This window comes from Centruroides vittatus, unplaced genomic scaffold (genome assembly GCF_030686945.1).
Source record: "Centruroides vittatus isolate TY-2023 unplaced genomic scaffold, ASM3068694v2 scaffold_861, whole genome shotgun sequence".
Taxonomy (NCBI): Eukaryota; Metazoa; Arthropoda; class Arachnida; order Scorpiones; family Buthidae; genus Centruroides; species Centruroides vittatus.
The window spans coordinates 2,148,719-2,173,325 of NW_027122718.1; the positions used below are offsets into that span (position 1 = coordinate 2,148,719).

The window sequence follows — 24,607 nt, forward strand, 5'->3', positions numbered from 1 at the left end:
CGGTTGACTTTTGTTCTTTCACCAACGCTTTAATAATCGTGTTACAGATGAGATTGAAGCCTCCGTTGCATTGTGGTCACTTTTAAAATGATGGAGCAACTGCTTGCAAATGTGTTCTTTCAAAAGTTTCATACCATCAGACGTTGTTGCATCTATTGCCAATGAAATGTATAATGAAATAACCCCAGTTACTCTAGAATGTTTGATACGTGTATATAAGTAGAGTATTTTTTCTAGTCATTTCTAGAAGAAATCAGATTGTCTAAATTTCACCTTTACAATCTGATAAAATCATAATTAAATATTCGTTAACGTAATTCGTGCTTTTAAAGTATAGTACCTCTGTAATTTGAAAAATTTTGTCAGTTGGGTGAAAATTACACGATTTTGCTAGCCAACTGTGGTAAACCAACTGATTTGTTGTCTAGGAATGTTCGTTGAGAGAGCAAACGGCCAGGGGTGCATATTTTTTTGGAATCAAACTGATCCAAGATTAGCCTACTCTGATCGTTCAAATTGTGTATACAACGAACTATAGCGATCTGATCAATCTCTCTTCGCATATACAAACACCATTTAGGATCAACCGGATCGCGATCAAACTAATCTAAGCGGAGGGTAGGATCATTTGGATCCGATAGAAAAGATTAAAGATGCGATCTCCAATCAAGCTTATAGTTGAAGGCAAAGAAATATGTTTAACTGTTGACAATGAAAAGTATTTAAAACTTATAAATGCTACGTAAAACATCTCAATTAAAATATCCGATAAACGGTGATGAAAAAATAAGTATTAAGAGAGTTTTTCCGAGATTGTACGGCAAGAATGCATGGCGTGCACTCTCCCATTTTGCCGTTTTGTGAGCAGTTTTATTCGCAGAGTAAATACAACTCGATCCTACTTGTATACTTCTGCCAATTAATACACGTGACAGACTGATCCGATCTTACAGATCGATCCATCTGAAACGAAAAGTATATGCACCCGGCAGCATTTTCCTGCAGCAACCAGTCACACGATACGTTTCTAAAATGAAATGGCTGTCTCCATCAAGAGATGTTTACCGATTGGTTATTGTGGCTACGAGTGTTGTCAAGTTTTGAGACTGAAAATCGGCCAACAGACCATGCTGGGCAGCAAAATCGTGTAGCATTCGCCCGCTTTATCCTAGTAACAGATTTTCCAGAATGTTTCATCAGCCCACACGGTGAACTTAGTAGAAACCGAAAACTTTGTTGGTAGTAAATAACCGATAAAGTTAAATCAAAATCTTACGTGTTTATTTAACATTTAATAGTTCATAAGCAGATACAAAATAGTTTATAAATTGGTAAGAGATATTAGATTTAACTAAATCCAAAGTTTCACCAACGAACTTACGGGTGACTAGAATTAAACAGGATGATAAATTACATAAATAAATAAAAACAGATTTAGATTTATATAATTTGCTCATTATTTTACGTTTTGGCCTTTTCTTGATTTACTCACAATTTTGCATTTAAATTCATAAATGATTAATTAATACAAACAAAACAGAAATCCGCATAATTTTTCATTTCTCGTTAATTCAATTCAAAAGAAAATTATTGACACTCAAAAACCGTTTCGATAATGGAACACAAAATGATGTAGGCCATGATTACTAGTCACGTTTGACAAGAAATATATATTTTTTTAATATTCAAAATATATATATTGTTTACAAAACAACCTCCAAAATGGTTTGCTGTAATTGTTATTTAAGTTTCGAGAGGTATACATTTAGGCACGTGATTATCAGACCATCCAGTATGTAAGCAGAAGATCAATTCTAAATCACCATCGAGCTTTTCGTCTTCTGGACACGAAAAAATAATCGATTCCCCGATTCTGTAACTTTCTTTGTAGTTTTCCAGTATCAAAGAAGAATTCTCTGGTTTTCGAATAGGATAGCACCCGTAAACACCTACAAATACAAAACCTCTATTAATAAATATGAATTTTTAGGTCAGGAATTTTCTTCTTTAGTAATTTCATTTATTCACATTATTATTTTGTTACAACATTGGGTACATTCCAATTGCATCAAATAGCTTATTGGTAAAATTGTTAATTAGAAAAAAATAATGGAAAAATTTAATTAAAATAAAGACAAAAATCTGAAGAAATAAATTACAGAAGAATGAAAAATGATAAATATATGTAACTGTCAGTAAAACAAATAAATGTCTATTAATTTTCCAAACAATAAACAAAATAAAAAAACAATACATAGTGTAATCATGATTTATAAGGTCTGATTTTGAGACTTTAAAATATTTACCGTTTTATTGCATTATAAGATTATAGTCTTATTGCATGTGTAAAAATTAAAATTAACTCATTTGATATGGCTGTGCCAGGTTTAAAATCTGCCTAAGAACTTGGTATAGCAACAAAAAAAATTTTTAAAAATCGGTATAAAGCACTTGAATATTTTTTACACCTCACAAATTAAATCAACATTTCACTGTAATGGTTAATCGGGCTGCAATTTGAAAAAGTTGTAGACCTATAAATTCTCACTGTCGTCTGTCTGTCTGTCCTTCCTTAATCTTGAGAACAGAGTTTAGATAGATGAAAGACAAGACCAGATATGGAAACCTTAGGGACAGGAAACCCAATTAACTATATATAAACTTCCAATGCAAACTGGAAGTCATGTTATTTCAATTCAAAAATTTTTTCCTGAAAAGTGTTAGATAAATGACTGGCACCACTATTGTTAAAGGAAAAGTATGATTTACAGGGGCAAGCCACTAGTAATTTAAGGTGGAGAGAATATATTTTAAATTAAATAAAAATTGCAGCCTGCCATTGTGACAATGTCACAATAAATAATTGCACATTGATTTTAATATTCTTATCATCACACAATCAGGGTCACATATGGACCATATATTTTGAAAGTGGTTTAAGTCCAGTTTTGGAAAAAATTGAGAAATCACATAATATCATACAATTTAGTGTAAACTTTTTATTTATAAACAATTCACACTTAGCATTTTAAAATAACCATACGCTTTGATCAATAAAAAATTCATTGGTAAATGACATTGCATAAGCATTGATTATGAAAGTGGTGTAACTCCATTTATGGCCCAGAAAGAATATATTAATTTAGTTAAATTCACATAGAAGTCTTTTTGCAATCAACTTACATATTTCTAAAGTCATAGAAACATTGCCAAACTTAGTACACTTTATTTATATTTTTGAATCAACTAAAACGCAAAATAAACGGTCCATATATTGAGGCATGTGCCCCCCTTATCATCAGGTTGTCTTTTTCTTAATCCCCAAGAGAGCTTAAGGTTTCATTTCATTTTTAAATTAGTTACTCATTTTTATCACAGAAAACTTTTTTACTGATGACAAAATTAAAATAAAAATATTTGTTATTAACGAAAAACTTGCTCTAGCAGGTCGTGATTGCTCGGTTGAGTACCGAGGTATCAGTATATTTGATTAATGTGATTTTGATATACGTGGTAGCATCAAGGGATTAATTAACTGCATTAATCAAGGATACCTGTATATATACGGGTATATTCTTGCATAATGCCCTTTCTTATAGTCTGCAGGTGCCACTGTCAACAATCCATCTTTGTTTAAATTGTAAGCAGAAAACTTAAATTGGTGCAAAATTTTGAAAAGTTGGAAAAATTACATCTTTAAGTACAAAATACCCCGGGCATGCATTAACTCAGTGTTTCTCAAACTTTACCTTCTGCTAGATCCCCTTAATAAAAGAAAACTTTTGTCAGATTTCCTAGAGAGGAATTAAATTAATAATATTTTTTCTATATATTTTAAAAGTATTTCTTAGAACAATGTTTTTGTTTTATATATTTTAATTTAAAACTGTAATCAGTGGTGCCCACAGAGTGAAAAAAGGGCATCATACATTATGCAAGAAGATTCAAACTCTACAATTTGATGTTGGATCAGCCCTGCCACAAGATGCGCTGGTTAACTCGGGGCTAATTTGGCCTTGAAAACAAGAAATATGGTTTGGGTCAATAAACGATGAACAAATAACTACATAAAAATAATTGCATGGGACAACATTCATTAGTTTCTTTTATATTGGCAGAATAGGCTAGAAGTGAATTTTCATAAAATTTGGGATCCCCTCGGAAATAGGAAAAGGACGGCCCAGACAAAAAAAGGGTACCCGACTTTAATGTGTGTTTTAATAATGTATTGTTTAAAGCTGCAACTTATCCTAACATTCATCAATATCACACTTTCTTTACAAATACAAATTGTAGAAAACTAAGTAAACCATTCACAATTCAAAGGTGTAGAACCTGAAGCAGACCCATAAACTATGCTGAAAATGTTTGTTTCTAATGTAATATTGCTGGATGATGTAAAGGTGTGATATTGATGAGTGTTTTAATAAAAGTAAATATTACAAGAAGCATTATTTTTTAATTCCACAATATAATATGGTGCTTTTATTCCTAAAAAGTCATGGATCCCTGACAACACATTCCCAGCTAAGGAAATCAGTTAAGCACATAAAGATAGATAGATTAATGAGAAAAGGCAATGCAACACTTGTGCAATTGCCAAGGAGGAATGCTTCACAGAACGAATTTCTATGGGAAACTGACCTTTACTTTTAGGTGTTAGAATATAAAGATATTAGCATTTGAGGTGGACATTAGTAACAGTCCCCAATACCACAGCACCTGGATAATCTGAAACAATACATCTCCAAAGCAAATTGATATCAAAGGATATGCTGGGACACATTTGGAGAGAACTGGACTACCACTTTTGACATCTGTGATAAATTATTCAATGGTGCCACACTGAACACTTCTAATGTGTATGTGAAACTTTGTGAGTTCTTCTATCTTTTCATGTCATTACAAGTGCTGTGCTGATAACTAATATGTAAAACCAAAACCAATGTGTGTTTCCAATATCAATATCCTGAAATCTAGAATATCAATATATCAAAGAAATCTTGATATCAAGCCCAATGTCGATAACAAAATTTTGGTTTAGCGCAGCCCTAGTCATTATTGTTGATGTTATTTCAGGTTTGAATAAATCAGCATTTTTGAATAACTCTATTTAAGTAAGATAATGCTAAGAGAACATACATTAATCTAAATACCTAGTTACACAGGTGTGACTAAAACTAGATTGTACAGATTTATTACAAAAATTGTTATAAAGTTTCTAATTTATAATAATAAGCAAAGTTTCATAAAGTGATGCAAACTATCATACATTAAAGAATTGGACTCTGAAAGAAAGTCTGAAAGGGTGGCATGCCTAGTGCACACGTCTGTTATTACAAAGCTACACTGACTCATGCACCAAAATAAAATGTGTGACAGTCACCTGACACATAAGTAAATATACTGTAGTTTAGTTATAGTAGTTTTTGTGTGTTTCTGAAATGTTCTCAGCCTTTCTCTTTCTGTCTTTCTTTTGTCTTGCTAGTTTATTGCCTGGAAGTAATAAAACCAGCAGGAGTTGAGTGAGAGTTGTATGTAATAGGTGGATTGAAGAATGGGAACATTCTTTTTCTCTTGGAGGTTCTTGTATATACAGAAGGAAGGCTCAAGAAAAAGCTCACTAGGTTGTAGAAACCACAGTTTATACGAGATTAGGACCATAAAATCATAAACTAAAAGAAAATTCAACGATAGAAAGGATTGCTTTGATACTGAATTGTCTCAATTTTATGTTTAGATAGAGTATTATTGTCCTCATCCACAATTTTGAGCTCAGAGGTACCTCTCCCATTTTAACCCTTCTCATTTCTCCTTCCTTTCCCATATCTTCTTTAGCTTTAGGATAGTTTAAAATAGATTTTTAAGATTGCAAGTTGATGTATTAAATATTTGTTGTGATTATTGAAGTTTTGTAACAAAAATTGCAAAATAAACATTTTTTTTTTCTGACATGGAATTGGGTTCATTTACAAACCTACATTAAAAAAAAATTCTCATATTTGAATGAAATGAAATGTTTTTCTTTAAGGAGCAAGCTTCTTACAGAAAACAAAATGATACAATCAAAAGGGACATTGCCATAAGAATTTTAAAAAAAAGTTAAATATTCTTGATGCTGTGATGTGTCAAAATTTTTGACTCTGGATGCCTCACAGAATTCCACAGTGTCCATGTGATTGATTAACTAAGTTCCCTCTGCTTGTTTTGATTTTTAATTAGCTTAAACTAACCGATTTTTAATGTTTTAATAGTTTAATTACAATTTAGTTTAAAAAATAACAACCAGAATAAAATTTTTATATTTAAAATTAAATTTATTCTAAAACTGCAATAATGAATGTACTTACATTCAATCTTTCCAGTTTTCCACAATCCATTTAGACAAGTAGCATAGTTTTGACCTAACAGTATAAGATTGTCACCCGCACATATTAATGTTACATTTGTACCATTTGTTACATGTTCAGTGATGTTACTTGCTACAGCTGTATCTTCAGATAATCTCTCAATAAGATCGTAAACATTACATGTTTGGATTTCTGTTAAATATTTAAAGTTTTGTTAGTTACAAATATAATTAAATTATATTGCAATAAATGATGTAAGAATGTTTTTTAATTAACGAAGGAAATTACACAAAAGATTTTAAAATATTTATAATAAATGCCTGTATTTGTAAAAAATTTATGATTTTTTTTATTAAAAATAGGTTGTACACAACCTTTCTTCATTAAATTTTTAAAAATTTCTAATTCATATACAGGTATCCCTCGTACGACACAGTACTTCTACAACATGGTTTTGCTCTAAATATGTAAAATGTAGCAATTTACGTTTCCAGAATCCATCTGATTCCATCTTCAGGTTTACAGAGTTTGTTTTGAATTGGAATGCATCAAATAGAACATACGTGTAGAATTCAAATTTGAACAGACCAATATAAAACATGCATTGAGCCATACTACATTACATCACTTTATTTAATTTATTAAAATAAAAAATGCTTTTATAATGAATTATTTTCAAATAAAACTACTCTCATAATAAAATAGTCATGTATTAAAGAAATTTTATTAATATAATGTATTTGAAAACCCATTTATCAATTAAATAAACTGTATTCTTAATTTCATTTAGAAAATTTTAAAATATATTAATTACTTCTGCAAGTAGGAATAGTACTTGACCAATAATTGTCATATTGGCACTTAGCTTTTGCTTCTCCTATTAATTTATATCCATCTCTGCATTTATAAGTAATTTCAGAGTTATATGTTAGAGAATAAAAATCAACTTCCCCATTTTCTGGATGATGCGGAACTGGACATCGAATTTCTGTAAAAAACAAAATTTTAAAAATACTTTCACGAAAACATTTTATATGCTTAAAAATTAGATAATTTAATAAAATAAATATTCATTTTCAATTAAAAAATGAATTATTTTCAAAGCACATTTATTTCTTAAGGCATGATAAATATTTTTAGATATGATTAACAATTAATAAATTTAAAGTTCAAAATTACAACTGGAATGGATAACTAGTAATAAAATCAACATCTTACATAATTTTCCAGCACAGTGTTGATTTTCTTACTAATTAATAAATTTAGTTTTGTTCTTTAAGATATTAATTAATTTATTAACTTTAGACTTTTAGAATCAGTAGTTTTAGGAATCTCTTTGGACTATAACAGGCATGGGCAAATGCGGCTCTTGCTGAAAGTGCTATCCTTCCTAGCCTTACCATACTATCCGCCACGACAGTACAGAACTGCGGCTCCCGTGCATTTTGCAAAACCTACATTTCGGCTCCCGCCGAACTCTTGCTTGCCCACCTCTGGACTATAAGGTGTAGTATTGTTCTCCAGTGTTGCACTGTTTTTTCTAGAAATGCAACATAATATGTATTGGATGTATTTTGTATTGATGTATTGTATGCAATAACCATGAGTGTAGAATGCTACAGGATGAACAAAGACTTGTGTTGCAAAACCAACTTTTAGTTTTATCAATACCATGCTTTTGGACAGCTCAATTCTCAAAGAATAGCATCTCATATAAAACACAATTGAAACAAAATATCAAAACTCACAGCCAGACAATTTTTTTCCAGCAGTAAATTTTACTGAACTAATGTTTTCAGTCTCATCAGACTCAAAAAACTGTAATGAAATGTTCATTACAGTAAGGTGACCAACTTTTTTACAATGAAAAGGAGGACACAAATAAATTGAAGGAAAAAATATTGTAAATAAAAGAAACATTTTATTCATTGCTACAATAATACACTATAATAATCTCTACTGCATGTGTATGTGCCATGTTGTGTTTCGGTAAGAAGTAAACAAAGCTACTTGCATGCAGCACTCTCTCTCGAGGTCTCCTGTGCAGAGCACATGCATTTCATAATCGCGTCTTGTTGCGCTGTACCAAGCCTCGATGAACCGTCGTGTCAAATACAAACACGTCACAACACATTACATGCAACGGATCGGCTCGGCATCAATCGAATATGGAGATTTACAGATTCGTCTTCAAATATCGAAAAGGATGACATATAGGAGGACACTTTTCGAGGGAGGACAGAACTTACAAAAGAAGGACTGGCCTCCCTAAAGGAGGATGATTGGTCACCTTAATTACAGACAATAGTCCATTTTAGTTCAGTAAAATTTAACTGCTAGTAAGAAAAGTTGTCTGGTTGTAAATTTTGCATTCTGGTCAATGAGAACAATCACATAACATTAGAGAGATGTCTAGAACTTATATCTAGAATCTCCATATTAAACAGAATGGCAAATGTACTGATCTGAAGCAGTTGAAATTTCTTCATGGATTACCCAGCCAATTTTGTAATTGCCAGACATTTGTAAAAATTACAAATGTCTGGTAATTACACATGTTGAACAGATTGATGATTGACTGAAAGACAAACAAAATAATTTATGCTAAAAAAAAAAACAGTTGGTATGGTTGAATTTCCAAATAATAACAAATTAGCTACAGCAATCCTGAAAGACCTAAATATATTATTGCTCACTTTATGATTTATGACATTTAATTAACATATTTATATATATATATTTTATTTTGTAAATTGTCCACATTTCAATATTTACAATTATAAAGGAATTTATATTGCTGAAAATCCTTTCTAAATGATGATTTAATGTATAGGAGAGAATTTGGGGCAGTCTGGGTGAAAAGAGAAGATTAGAATCTGGTATGTTGAAAACCACTAGTTTGAATAATTATTTTTAGAGAGATAAAATGAATACAATTAGAATATACTAAAAATGCATCGAGAAAAGACAATGATAAATAAAACTCGATACAAAAATAGAATAAAACACCGAAATCAATATAAATTCAAATTAAGTCATATAATTTTAATGTCATTTACATAAAATGCTGTCTAAATGACTGATGAACTGATTTTGGATTAATTTGTATTAAAGAATTATAATAATAAAACATTATAATAATTGTATTATTCTATTATTTATAATTGATAATTATAATTGTGACAGTAAAGAATAAATGAAAACAAATAACTTGGTTAACTTTAAATAAACAAATGTGAAAAAAACCAAAAATCAGCAGAAATGGTAAAAAAAAACTCATGTTAGTGAACAGTTTCCCTCACATTAAATGGAGGAAAACATTCATAATTATATGGTCTACAAGATTTATATGGCACCCAGTCCATCACTCAACAAGTTTGCATATTTCAAATTAAGGCATTCCATCTTGAACAGTTCAAATTTAGAATGTTAAGAGCCTGAAGATGTCCATCTAATATGGGAAAAAATGTTTTCTAATGCTAAATCAGAGCTGTCTTGCAAATACAAATAAATTCACATAACAATAACTTTGAAACAGCAAAAAATTTACTAACTATAACGTTTTTCTATTCTACTTAGTATTATACAGGAAGAAAGACATAAAGACATCCAAAAACATTATAGTTAGTAAACTTTTTTGCTGTTCCAAGGTTATTATTGTATAAATTTATTTGTGTTCACTAATGTGAGTTTTTTTGCCATATATGCTGGTTTTTTGTTTTTGTGTGTTAGTTTATATAGATGAAATCCTTTGAATTATTGCATCAGCCAAATTTTTCTGAGTTATCACTTTAGGCATGTGTGCCTTTTCTTATTCTAAGCCAGTAGTGCCCAAACTTTTTGATTGGCAGGCCAAATCGCAAGTCATAAGTAGGTGAGCCAAATATATTTTCTAAATTTCGTATATACAAAAATTATGCCTATTTCTATCATTTATATTTATCAAGTATACTTGTAAGCCAAACTGACTGTGCTAAAGGCCAGATTTGGCCCGGGTACTGTAGTGTGGGTGCCACTGTTCCAAACCATCAAAATACATTATCCTATCCTGGTTTCTTTGTCTAACATTATACACATTGATTATTATAAATAAATGTTTGAACCTTTAATTATAATAATCAATGTGCATTAAAAAACTTTAATTTTTAAATTGCTAATTATTGAATAAAATTAATTAGTAAAAATTCACTTAGTTTTTAATTAATATAGTTTAATATTTACCTTTGCATGTTGGTTTTTGACTTGTCCATTCACCCGTTATAAGACAACGTAATGTTGCATTACCAATCAATCTGTATCCCTCCGTGCATTCGTAATGAATTTCACCATTAATTTCAAAATTATCATCCACAATATTTGCATGTTCAATATATCCAGGATGTTTACATGTGCCTATTATATTTGTATATATAATTTTAAATAATATTTTATTATTATTTCTTTTTATAACATTTAGAATTACAAAGTTTTAGAAATGTTTCTTTACTGGATCATAACTTATAATATTGAATTTTAGTTAATATTTATTATTGATACAATTAAATATGCAATAACTATGGTATACAGAATAATGATATAATGTTTAAATTAATATATCTAAAAAAATTTAAAGGTAATTGATTGATTAATCATTCAAGTTACAGTTACTATAAATCAATATTTTTTCAGAACTACATTGTTTCATTCATTAAGAATTTTAATGTCATTTCTTTGTGTGTGGAACAGTGTGCCATAACAACAATGCATGCCTTTTATTTCCATCAAACCTCAAATGAAAAGAGACTCCAAAAAGTCTGTAATGCATTTTAGGTGTATTAGTGTATATTAGTTAAAATTAAATTATTGTAAGTTTTATTCTACACTACTGTAAAATTTAGATTTTAAATAAACAAGTCTGGTTTGTAATAATATATTCACTGGAGTCATAAGCCTTAAATTATAAAATTGGTTAGGTTATCACAATTTAATATAGTAAGTAAGAGCTAAAAGCAATGAATAATATGCCATTAAATCTCATTGAAATTCTTGTCCAGCTTGTTCTCTTACTTCTTGTCCACTCTTCACTGGTTCTACTCCCCTTTTTTTATACTATGTTTCTTTTTAGGTGGTGCTGTTGCATACGGATGTTTTTGACTACAAGATAATTTTTTCAGTACAAATTTATTTCCATCCTTTATTATTATTTAAATTGTCTTTATTTTTCCAAATGTATATACTTTCTTTAAATCATCTGATCTATGTATTGTCTTTAAAGATGAGAACTTTAATGCTATTTTTACCTGTTTCGCAGTTGTGGAAAGTATAATGATCACAAAATGCTGAATTAGGTCTAGTGTATTTTGAATCTGCTTTATGTTCTTTATATTTCACAAATAGTTTGTTTTGTTTTGCTGATACATGTTTTTGGTTCACGTACAGTACATTGTATACTGTGGCAGTATACCATATTGTCTGTTTTTGTCCTTAATACATTTTTCTCCCTTCTAGAACTTTCTATTCTCCTTAATTTTTCCTTTCTTAGAGATGAAATCCACTTCATGGAACAACCAGTACAATGAGTACAAGGTTACCTTAAAGCATAAAGGGAAAGAATGATCACTTTTGAGCTAGTGCTCAAAGAGAGAGGATGATGAAAAGGCAGAGACATGATATTGTCTGATACCTAAGTAGATGGGTGAGTGATAACTTTGAGCAGAAATACTTGAAATTCCTGGACCAAAGTTAGTGTAATGAAGTCAGCATTCAACTTGACCAGTTACTTGTTCAAAACTTGCAACTGATCAAGTTGGATGCCGATGCAACTGGTCAAGTTGTAGTCGTCGACAATTTGGACATAAATAAAAACCCTCGGGAACCAATGAGAAGAAAATGCAAATATGAATTTTGGGCAAGAAGTTTCCCTCGGCCTCTCACGACAGAGGACCTGTGTATCTTTGCTCTGTCCTATCTGCCATCATTACTAATTCTCTCCCCCTATCTTCAATTTTCCATAGTAGGGTAAGTGTAGTATTAATAGTTTAAAAAAAATTATCATTGTAATAATTATTCTTGTTTATTGAATTGGATTAGTATTATTGCAATTCGGTGTGTCGTGGTCATTTATTAATTTTGTAATTTCCACCGATGACTGGGTTTAAAGTTTCTGCTGGAGAAACCAATCAAGAGCTGACATCCTTGAATGAACCTGTAAATAATTATATCACGCATAAATAAATGAATTTTCTCACATCTACTGTGTGTTTAGTTTGTTGGGTATTTGCCTTAGTATGCTAACGAAAACCCTATCATATGATATATCTCACAATACTATATTATATTACATTTGATTTTTCCTAGTAATTTGTGTCTTGTTCTTTTCTTCTGGAATGTTTTATATGTTTAAAGTTTTATTGATAAGGATTAATATTATGTCATGATCAAATAAGTTTTTTAACATCTCAGATGTTTTTGTTTGGATATCAATTGTTTTTGTTTAATAATTGTATTATTACATCAAGACATAAGAGAATGAAGTACAATTTGGTTGGCGCTTGATGACGGAATGTGCCGCTGACCAAATGCACTGCCAATCAATACTTTCAATACATCATTTAGAAAAATTGTTACGAAAGTTTTAATTAGCATAAATTTGACTTTTTGTAATTCTGAGTAACATTTTGAATAAGATTCATTTGTTTCCATGCAATTTTCTCTTTATAAGCATAAAATTAAGCCATAAAACTGAATTAGCTCTATGGGAAACCCCATGAACTTTCACCTATCAACCTGGAAGTTTTGCAAGCACCTCACTGATAATGAGAAAAGCTTAAAATTACAATTTGAGCTTTCTAGACCCAATAGTTTTTCCTCTATGAGTGTCTGCAGTGCTGAATGAAGAAAAAGAAGAAAATACAGCTTTTTTGGTGATTTTTGCATTTTTCAATTGCTTATATTTTGTCAGCTGCTTTGTAGAAAAATGTTGAAATTTTGCATACTACTTAAGAAAACAATTTTCTTTCAAACAAGATATTTGGAATTACTTTAGTGATTGAGAAGTGAAGAAATCAAACCCAAAAAATCAGCAACTCTGATTCCTGTACATACTGTATAGTCAGTCAGTGATTTTTTTTTTTACTTGGCGGAGAGTCGCTGCCATGACTCCCGATATGTCTCGTGTGGGAACTGTATGTAATATTCGTCATTTTTACTTTCCTGGCTCTGTTATATAAAATAGAGAAAAAGTATGGCAATCAGTCAAAAAATGACCCTTCCCCAAGATTTTTACAGTTTCAGGCTTGGGGACCCTAAATGTCGAGAAATGCAAAAAAATTCAGGGTTTTTTCTGTGTGTGTGTGTGTATGTGTGTGGGAAATGAATTTGTTTACTCTCTGAAGCTCAATAACTCCTGTGCCTTTTGTCAAAAATATCTGAAATTGTGCAAGAAGATTTGTTTATTAGGGGAATTGATGCTATTAAATTTTGGTGATTATCTCTCCACTCCTCAACCTTTAAAGAGGGTCGTGTGTCATATCTCAAGTAGAGTTGAACTTAATGACAATTTTACTCATTATTATCATTTACAATTTTTTATAAAACCCATCCCTACCCTCAAAATTAAGTGTTTTTGCCATTTTATAAGTGTTTTAATAAAATATCATAACAGATTGGGTGTCACCAAATGTTGCCAGGAAAGTTAAGCAACTTGTTGCTGGATTTTTAGGATTGTTGGTATACTTATTACTTTAAGTTGGTTTGGGCTATATTTTTCTCCATTTTTTGATTACTCTTTGGGAAAATTATTTAAGTACATTTTCTTTTCAATTTTAATATTTCATTTTTCTTCTTATTTTTGATTAGTAATTTTATTTTGTACTTTTTATCCATTCCATAAAAAACACAGCATTTTATATGTTGAGGTAGCTGTGATCTATAGTTTATAACTTTGTTAATGTTAAATTAGAATTTTTGACAAAAAATAGTGTATTATTATGCCTTTTTAATCTTATAATACGTAGTACGATCCAAAAGTTCGGGGAATGCAGTAATCTATGACAACAAAAGCATGTATTTCAGGTTACAGCATATAAAATGGATTCTACCAAACCTTATCTACGTGTTCAGGATAATTTTGCCCATGTCACGTGATTAAACCGCGAGCGCTGCCGTTTTTTTCCGGGGATAGTTACCTTTGTTCGGCGACGTAATAAAAGTGGAGTTTCAAGAACAACCCCCAACATTAAATTTTGTCAGCGTTTAGGTAAAACACCTACGGAGACTTTAAAATTGCTAAGAAAGGTTTACGGTGATTCTATCATGGCGAAGTCGAAAATGTACGAATGGCATCGGCGTTTTAAAGAGGGCCGAGAATCCATCGCAGACGATCAACGCTCTGGCCGACTTTCGATTTAACAGAACGAGGAAAATGTTGAGTTGTCTCTCAATGCTCAATGTGATCGCAGGATAAACAAACCTGTGTACCGTTAAATTGAAGGTCGGCCAGAGTGTTGATCGTCTGCGATGGATTCTCAGCCTTCTTTAAAACGCCGATGCCATTCGTACATTTTCGACTTCGCCATGATAGAATCACCGTAAACCTTTCTTAGCAATTTTAAAGTCTCCGTAGGTGTTTTACCTAAACGCTGACAAAATTTTATGTTGGGGGTTGTTCTTGAAACTCCACTTTTATTACGTCGCCGAACAAAGTTAACTATCCCTGGAAAAAAACGGCAGCGCTCGCGGTTTAATCACGTGACATGGGCAAAATTATCCTGAACACATAGATAAGGTTTGGTAGAATCCATTTTATATGCTGTAACCTGAAATACATGCTTTTGTTATCATAGATTACTGCATTCCCCGAACTTTTGGATCGTACTACGTATATCTACCCATGTAAAAAGCAACATAATTGTTTAATGGGCCAAAAAATTCACGTCCAGGGAAATTAAAACAACATGAGTAATTATTAACAATATTTATTATGTCTTGGAACACAGAGAAAATAAATGGTGATCCCTTTTGGGCAGATTTTGTCTTTATTTAAAAAAATATTTATTAATTCAAATTAGCTACAGATAAAGACAGATTTAGAATTTATTTTATTACCTTAACATTAATGGGAGGACTGAGTTCACATGTCTCTAACCAAAAAATCATAATTAGGTGTGTAGCCTGACAAAGATAATAATAATGAGTCTTCGGTATGGGAATCAGTCAGGACAGAATGTTGTTTAGCCTTTGTTAACTTTAAGTATGAAAATGCCAATTCACACAGATATGAAGATGCGAAACAAGAATAAATATATTTGCTACATTTGGTGATACTGGGATATTTTTCTCAGTTGATGTGTTTCCAAAAATCCAAAAATATAGAGGTCTGTTGCCAAAAACGCTCACTTATCAAGTAAATAGATAGGTAAGAAAAACCACAATTCAATTTAAAACAAAAAGAAAAGGTACTTACATTTTAAACAGAAGAAAAATTGAAACTCAACGTTATCATCGTGGATAAATAATATTGATTAATAATAATAATATTGTTAATACTAAAGAAAAGAAGTTACCGTATGACAGTACAAAATATACAAGCTAAATGGCTGTTTTCTACGAGTCCAGTCATAACTGCATGCATATTGTTGCTTTTGTGTGTTATGTTCATGCGTTGCATTCAGTTACAAGTGTAACACATTAAGTCAAGACATTGCGAGTGATTGACCGCGATCGACTTGTTGGCCACCCCTAATATAGACAAATGAGACAAATGTTTAGGGCCTGGTCAAACTGTCTATTTTGAAAAAATTTTTAAATAAGGTTTATTCATATTTATATACTTACTTTTTTAAAACTATCTTGGCATTTATTTAAATTATCTTTTTCATTATTCAATTTACCTTTCATGTGTAAAATATAATATTATTTAAATATTAACCAAAAAGGTTAAATTAAACAATTAATATTTTAAGGTAATATTGTTATTGTCTGACAACTTTTGTTAGACATTTAATAAAATAAATTTCAATTTACTTCAAACAACCTTTGCTCTGCAGTAAAATTAATTCTTTACTCTAACGTTTTCGGTTAGCTTTACTAACCCTCTTCAGGATTGACAAACCGTTATTTCGAAAAATACGTTCGAAAAACTCTTTACAATTTAGAATGCTTTTAAACTTTCCAGCTGCGCAATCTCAGATCATTCTTTCACAGCTGCATACCGGCCGCTCTCCAAGCAGAAGGGATTCGATACGATTCTTTAAAATTAATGCTTTGCCCTTTTTCATTGTACTTGCCAATACACCACGCCTCCATATATTTAAGTTGCTTTATATTTGCCACTTTCTGTACAATTTTCGCATCGTCCCAGTTCGCATCGTATCGAATCCCTTCTGCTTGGAGAGCGGCCGGTATGCATCTGTGAAAGAATGATCTGAGATTGTGCAGCCGGAAAGTTTAAAAGCATTCTAAATTGTAAAGAGTTTTTCGAACGTATTTTTCGAAATAACGGTTTTTGTCAATCCTGAAGAGGGTTAGTAAAGCTAACCGAAAACGTTAGAGTAAAGAATTAATTTTACTGCAGAGTAAAGGTTGTTTGAAGTAGTTTGTTTGTAGTAATGCAGTATACAGTACATAGTAATTAAATTTCAATTTTTTAAAATTTATAAACAAACTGTTCGAACTTTTCTAGAAAAACTAAAATTTATTGTTGTATATTAAATATTTTTTATTAATAAAAATTTAAGATTTATTTTAGTTTTTCACATTAGTTTTGTTTTATTTATTGTTTTATATTTTTTGTATGCTCTATTTCTTGTGGGAGAGAGAGGGGGCCGGTTAGAAAAAAATGTCTAGGGCCAAAAGTGGGTTAAACTGGCCCTGGTAGCATTAGTTTGGTTGATAGGCAATTCTTTATATACCTTGTTGTTTATTAATTCTTGCTTTTTAGTGATTTCCCATCCATTTGTAACTATGAGGATCATTCAAAAAGAAACGAACCAGAGGCTGGAATGTGAAAACTGATGACAGAATTGTAATATCGTTGCGTGCGTAAAAATGTATGGTTCCGACAACAGCACAGAAGATCACAGCCCACCACTAGAGAGTCACGGGTGCATACCACATGACTACAAAGCTAGCAGAAGCACATGTCAATCGTGCACCACAGTCAATAGTGTTGTAAACAGTGAAACGGTGAAATGGAGGCGTCAAAAGAAGAGCAAAGAGGTGTTGTTCATTTTCTGACAGCGGAAGGAGTAATGGAACAGACATTCTTTGATGAATGTCACAAGTGTACGGTGAACACTGCATGTCCCTTGCAAGAGTCAAGGCATGGCACAAGCGCTTCAGGGAAGGGTGGGTGTTGTTAGCCGATGATGCACGGTCAGGAACACCGCACTGCATTACCGATGACATTGTCCAGCTGGTTGATGAAGTCATTACACGGGACCACCGAGTCAATCGTCCATCGTGGTCAGTCGTGCACGACTGACCATGGTGGACGATTGATGCATGCTTCTGCTAGCTTTGTAGTCACATGGTATGCACCTGTGACCCTCTAGTGGCGGGCTGTGATCTTCTGTGCTGTTGTTGGAACCACACATTCTTACACAAGCAACAATATTACAATTCTGTCATTGGTTTTCACATTCCAGCCTCTGGCTTGTTTCTTTTTGAATGATCCTCTTATTATCGATTGTTTCAATTTATCAGTTGTTATGAGTGTTGTTTTTGTTCAAAAAATTTTTTATGATATTAAGTTTTCGTTTGTATTTTGAGAACATTTGATGTTTTATCTTTTTTCTTCCTCTTCCTTTGGTTGTGTATCTTTTAAGTAAAGTTTTTTATATTGTATTTTAATTGATTACATTCTAGTTTTTTATTTCTAAATTTTTTAGAAATAAAAAAAAACTCTTTCAAAATCTTTTAGAAATAAAACATTTTTGGAAACTAATAATATGATAATCTTCTGAATAGCAGGAAAGAATACCCAGCTTCACCAAATTTTTAAAAGTGAAGTTTCCACAATCAGTATAAGTGACTGACCTTTAAAAATAATACTAAATTATACATTTAGTATTACATTAAATCTAGTGCTTATTTACATGTATTTCAGTTCAAAACATCCATATGATGTTTTGAACTGAAATACATGTAAATAAGCATTAGATTTCATGTAAAATTTCCTAAATGTAAAATAAATATGTATACAAACAGGTACCATACCAAGGAGGGGAGGTAAAACTCCTAAAATGTATATATAAAAATGGAAATAAAGATGGGAAATAAGTCATGAATTGTTGTTATGGAACACTGCTCCACATCAAAATAAAATGAAAAACCGAATTATTACATATCCAAATTACAGTTTACCTTGACAAACTGGAACTTCAGACCACTGACCATCATCATTGCATTTGGCCTTTGCTTCTCCCACTAATTTATAATTATAATTGCATTCATAACGGATTTCAGAATTATATGTTAATGAATCATAAAACACTTGACCATTTTTTGGATTTTGAGGTATTGGACACTGGATCTTTACAGGATCTAATAATATAAAAAACTTTACTGAATTAATTTATTTAGAAAATTCCATATTACTGAACAAGACTGTAATTAAAGACAACATAAGGGGTTTTTTTTTTTTTTCTGTTTCTAGCAATTAAACTAATAAGCACAAACGTTTTCAGCCATTTTGAAAGGCCTTCTTCAGGTGCACTGAAGTTGGTCGGAATGTCTGTTAGCAAATATTTACGTGACATCATTGTTTATGAAGGGTTTCTTCTTACAAGAGACGTCATAGCTAAGAAGGTTTAAACGAAACTGACATTGGGGGAAAATATTTTAAGACTAACCAAGCTGCGTGAAAGATTGTTGAAGATATGAGAATTGTTAAAAGCGGAAAAAGAAACTAGATAAATTTAGAAACTGCACGAAAGAACGAAACGGACATGGTGAGGGTGGATTGGCCTATTTAATTAAGGGGGTTATCGAGAAGTGACTGCCATGCAGGGGGAGTGAGTCTGCGTCTCTGCTGTTAATACAGTTTCCTTTGAGGAACTTCGTAAAGATTTCTATGACTTCGATTGTTCTAAGTTTGCTAAAATCAAGCATAGGAACAATAATCTTAGCATCCTCCCATTCGGCCGTTATATTGGGTTCACTTGAGAATTGGGCTAGGGTGGAATTAAATTTTTTGTTGTACGTGTTGTACTTACACTCAGCTATCCTTTTGGTAAGCAATCTGTTGGTTGAGCCTATGTAGGTTAATTTATTGCTTGGCTTAAATCTATTATCCACAAGCGGAACAGAGTAAACCCCTGGTATTCTGGCTTTGCTGCATTTATCCTTGTTATTAGTCAGAAGTTTATAAATCGTAGGGTTGCGTTTGTATGTAAGGCCAGCATTGGCTTTTTTGGTTAAGCTTTTATATGCTTGGCTCAATCTAGGGTCGAAATCAACAACAAATTGTTTACTTCGCTGGTTAAGAGGACGAGAATTAACAGTTTTGTTAACTAAGAAACTATGTATTTTTTGGGCTAGCATATCTATAAATTTACCGTTGTAACTGTGGGCTATGGCAATACATTTTCATGTGTTGGATTTCACGAAGCGTGTCATTAATGTTAGAGCAATGGGTAAAGGCTCTGCGGATCAAAACCCTGTAAGCGGATACTTTATAGGTAAAGGGGTCGTTTGAGGTTGAGGGGATGAAGAAAGGTTGAAGATTAGGCTTATGGAATACATTGGTGGTTATACAACCGCGATTCAGGAAAATATTGAGGTCAAGGAAATGGGCCATCTTATCATCCTGCTGATCTAGCTCTAACTTAAGCCCAAACGGATTGTTATTAACAGTCTGCAGCAGCCTATCAACATTTGGATCTCCAAATAATAAGAATATCATCAACTCTACATGCGGTATGTTAATGATATTCTTATTATTTGGAGATCCAAATGTTGATAGGCTGCTGCAGACTGTTAATAACAATCCGTTTGGGCTTAAGTTAGAGCTAGATCAGCAGGATGATAAGATGGCCCATTTCCTTGACCTCAATATTTTCCTGAATCGCGGTTGTATAACCACCAATGTATTCCATAAGCCTAATCTTCAACCTTTCTTCATCCCCTCAACCTCAAACGACCCCTTTACCTATAAAGTATCCGCTTACAGGGTTTTGATCCGCAGAGCCTTTACCCATTGCTCTAACATTAATGACACGCTTCGTGAAATCCAACACATGAAAATGTATTGCCATAGCCCACAGTTACAACGGTAAATTTATAGATATGCTAGCCCAAAAAATACATAGTTTCTTAGTTAACAAAACTGTTAATTCTCGTCCTCTTAACCAGCGAAGTAAACAATTTGTTGTTGATTTCGACCCTAGATTGAGCCAAGCATATAAAAGCTTAACCAAAAAAGCCAATGCTGGCCTTACATACAAACGCAACCCTACGATTTATAAACTTCTGACTAATAACAAGGATAAATGCAGCAAAGCCAGAATACCAGGGGTTTACTCTGTTCCGCTTGTGGATAATAGATTTAAGCCAAGCAATAAATTAACCTACATAGGCTCAACCAACAGATTGCTTACCAAAAGGATAGCTGAGTGTAAGTACAACACGTACAACAAAAAATTTAATTCCACCCTAGCCCAATTCTCAAGTGAACCCAATATAACGGCCGAATGGGAGGATGCTAAGATTATTGTTCCTATGCTTGATTTTAGCAAACTTAGAACAATCGAAGTCATAGAAATCTTTACGAAGTTCCTCAAAGGAAACTGTATTAACAGCAGAGACGCAGACTCACTCCCCCTGCATGGCAGTCACTTCTCGATAACCCCCTTAATTAAATAGGCCAATCCACCCTCACCATGTCCGTTTCGTTCTTTCGTGCAGTTTCTAAATTTATCTAGTTTCTTTTTCCGCTTTTAACAATTCTCATATCTTCAACAATCTTTCACGCAGCTTGGTTAGTCTTAAAATATTTTCCCCCAATGTCAGTTTCGTTTAAACCTTCTTAGCTATGACGTCTCTTGTAAGAAGAAACCCTTCATAAACAATGATGTCACGTAAATATTTGCTAACAGACATTCCGACCGACTTCAGTGCACCTGAAGAAGGCCTTTCAAAATGGCTGAAAACGTTTGTGCTTATTAGTTTAATTGCTAGAAACAACGTGTAAGGTTTTTTTTGGTGTCTTTGATTTTAAATTAGTTCTAGCTTTGAGTGCAGAGATTAAGATTGTAATTATATTTATTTATAAATTCTATTTTAATTTTTAACATAAAACAATAATTTTCATTATTGTTTTATGTTAAAAATTAAACTGAAAAATTTTGTAATTTCGCTTTGACAGTAGCATTTGTAATCTAATGTGATACACTTCAGTGTCATACCATGCACTCCAAAAGAAAATTCAACTGTATACGTACCTTGTGCCAACATTCTTTTTCATTTAGAAGTGTGAAGAAATATCTCCTTGTAGTTTCCACAGAGTGTATTAAAAATGATTATTTTGTCACACCAGTTTTTTATCAGACAAGTTTCAGATCACTGTCTTTCAGCATTAATAAATTTTGATGAGTAAAGCACAAAAAGAAAACACAAAATATCTCACAAGCACTTTTGACATGTTTTTGTTTTGTCTGAAGAAGACATTATACAAATTTTAGAACATTGATATAAATTTTAACATTAACATGAGTGCACATGTTAAATTTTAATGGTGCCTATTAAACTTACACATGTAATTATGGTCAAACTATAATTGAAAATTATTGGCAGCTGTGATTTAATTCTTTAAATTATTAAATAGTGAAACTCATATTTTTGGGAGCTTTAGAGTGGGCCTATTACATGGCTCCAATTTCTTAATAATGTTTCCCAGATGAATAAACAGTTGTGGGTCCTCACATTGTATGAGGATGGAAGATTCATTCCACAGAGGTGTAAAGTAATAATTGAGAACCCTTCTATTGAATAGATAGTTCTGTGGAAATTTTATTTTTACAAATGTCATCTTAATGTTCTAATATTTGGCTTTGCAATTGTGGCCTCGATATATATCATTTTTTCATCATTGTTTTGGTGTTGTAAGGGAATTACGTACACACCTGCTTTTTCTAACATAGTTAATTTGTTCCTGTCATTACATAGTATTCTGTGTAAGGGTAGGTGTGGTTTTTATTGGAAGGTTAAATCCTGATTTTTGAAATCTTCTGATAATGTTTAAGGAACAAACCCAAGATATGGGATGGAAGGACTTATTAATAAATTGTAACTCTTTTTGTATCAAATGTTGCAATGATAGTAATAAGTGCAGCTATGGCATTATTTATGTAGCCAGGCAGTTGGAATGAAATGGATGGTACAATGTGAAGATATGAAGATAAGAAAAACTTGTTCGGGTGTATTTTCACCCAAAGGAAATTGTTTCATATCATCACAGTGCCAGTGAAAGAGGGAATAAAGTAGTCTGGCCAAAAAGAGTCATGTTAAAAGGAAAGCAATCCCTAAGGTATTGTTTCTCCCTTTTCCCTTTCCCCTAATATTTATCCCTATGGCAAGTGGCAGACTGGCCAGAGTGTCAGTTTGCATGATGACAAGTGGGCCCCTTAAACATTAGACAATATGTTAAAAATGTTAATGATTTTTTTAAGCTTAAAAATATAATAGAAGTTCTAATATTATTACTAAATGCAACCTAAAATTTACATTGTATTACTATTTTCATAAAATTATTTTCCAAGGATATTTATTATATTCTTAAATATAAAGTAAGACTGAAAAAATAATTTTGAGTCAGGTTATGATGGGCCAATGTATTTGTTACATAGGCTCTGATCTTTACTATTGCAACTATGCAACAAAGTGAGAATCCCAGCCTGGGATCGTGACGTGTACCCAGAGTCAACTTCCACTTCACTGTAGGGTGATTCACCAACAAGACAGTATCCACTCTTATTTAATTCTATATGTCATAATTTGTGCTTAGAAATACTTTGTTATTTGTTGATATCCAGAAGATAAGCTTTATGTAATTTGAAATTCTATTGAAAGCAATAATTCCATCTGATTGGGCAATTTTTGCAAGAATATCTCAGACATGATAAATTCCTGGAATAAATAATATCTAAATAGACAAATGCTTAAAGACATAAAGAAGCAAGATATTTAGTCTCTTTATATCTTCAAACAATTGTGTGTGTTTGCTAATTTTTAAAACTAATAAAAATAATTTTAATTAATTGAAAATTTAATTACAGTATATTATTAATTCATAATTATGCAATAAATATCTTATAATCCATAACATATTAGAATAGAACTGATACCTGGAAAAACTTTAATCAATACAAAATGCTCATTTCTAGGTGATATGCAGCTGTAGTTTCCAGAATAATCATTTGTCATATTCAAAATGTCAATATAAATATAGAATGAACCTCTCTGAGATTGAATCCCTTTAACTAATAAAAGATATTAATTATTATTAGATTATTATTCATTGAATTAATTTAATCATAACATTGTTATTAAAAGCTTCTTATAATTATTTAAATTTTTCATTATATCATTATTTATCAAAATAAAATTTTAAATTAAATAAGTCTTACCAAAGTACATGAAATACCAATTAGTAAAACAGAAATTCATCAATTATACCATAATAAAATTGCCACAGTTTATATAACCAGGGCATTTGGCACCAGGGGCAAACTTAAATATGGCACCTTTTGGATAAGCATTTCATAAGTCTGTTATAAATTTAACAACCATAAAAAATACCTTTTATTAATATACTTTTTCATACCTGTATGTGACAATTTTCTATGAATTTGTTAGTTTGCCCATATAACAATTTTGAAATTTTTGTTCCCCTCATCTTAGCACCCTGGGCACATACCCCTTCTGCCCCTGCCTTTCCACAGCTCTATACCCATAAATATTACAAGTTTATTAATATACTATAGTTAAAATTACCATAAGTATAACTAACAACATTTACCCCAATTCTGCAACACAATAGTATCTCACACTCAACTTAGAGAGACTACAACAGTTACTACACCACATAATGCTTGCTCAAAAATTGTTTATGCAACTAATACACTAACACATAAAACCTAATTCTGTATTTATTTAAAAAAAACTATAAATGTCATTACTTTTGCAAAAGTATAAAATAAGTAGAAATGCAAAACAAGTCTTCAGTTTTTCTTGTAAGAATATTTAGATTTATAAGATCCCTCATTATTAAATATCATGTC

The 24,607-nt window shown here is 31.6% G+C and overlaps 1 protein-coding gene across 3 annotated transcripts in view; it reads right to left on the reverse strand.

Annotated features, from left to right (window-relative positions):
- Positions 1 to 1,272: 1,272 nt before the first annotated feature.
- LOC136990201 (sushi, von Willebrand factor type A, EGF and pentraxin domain-containing protein 1-like) overlaps positions 1,273 to 24,607 on the reverse strand; it is a 104,831-nt gene continuing 81,496 nt past the window's right edge. For all 3 annotated transcript variants that reach the window (XM_067288573.1, XM_067288572.1, XM_067288571.1), the window contains 6 exons: positions 23,672 to 23,806; positions 18,693 to 18,872; positions 10,572 to 10,742; positions 7,165 to 7,338; positions 6,351 to 6,542; positions 1,273 to 1,949 (listed from right to left, as the gene is read on the reverse strand). In XM_067288573.1, the coding sequence (XP_067144674.1) occupies positions 1,744 to 1,949; positions 6,351 to 6,542; positions 7,165 to 7,338; positions 10,572 to 10,742; positions 18,693 to 18,872; positions 23,672 to 23,806 (1,058 nt within the window). In that variant the 3' untranslated portion in view covers positions 1,273 to 1,743. The remainder of the gene's footprint in view (positions 1,950 to 6,350; positions 6,543 to 7,164; positions 7,339 to 10,571; positions 10,743 to 18,692; positions 18,873 to 23,671; positions 23,807 to 24,607) is intronic.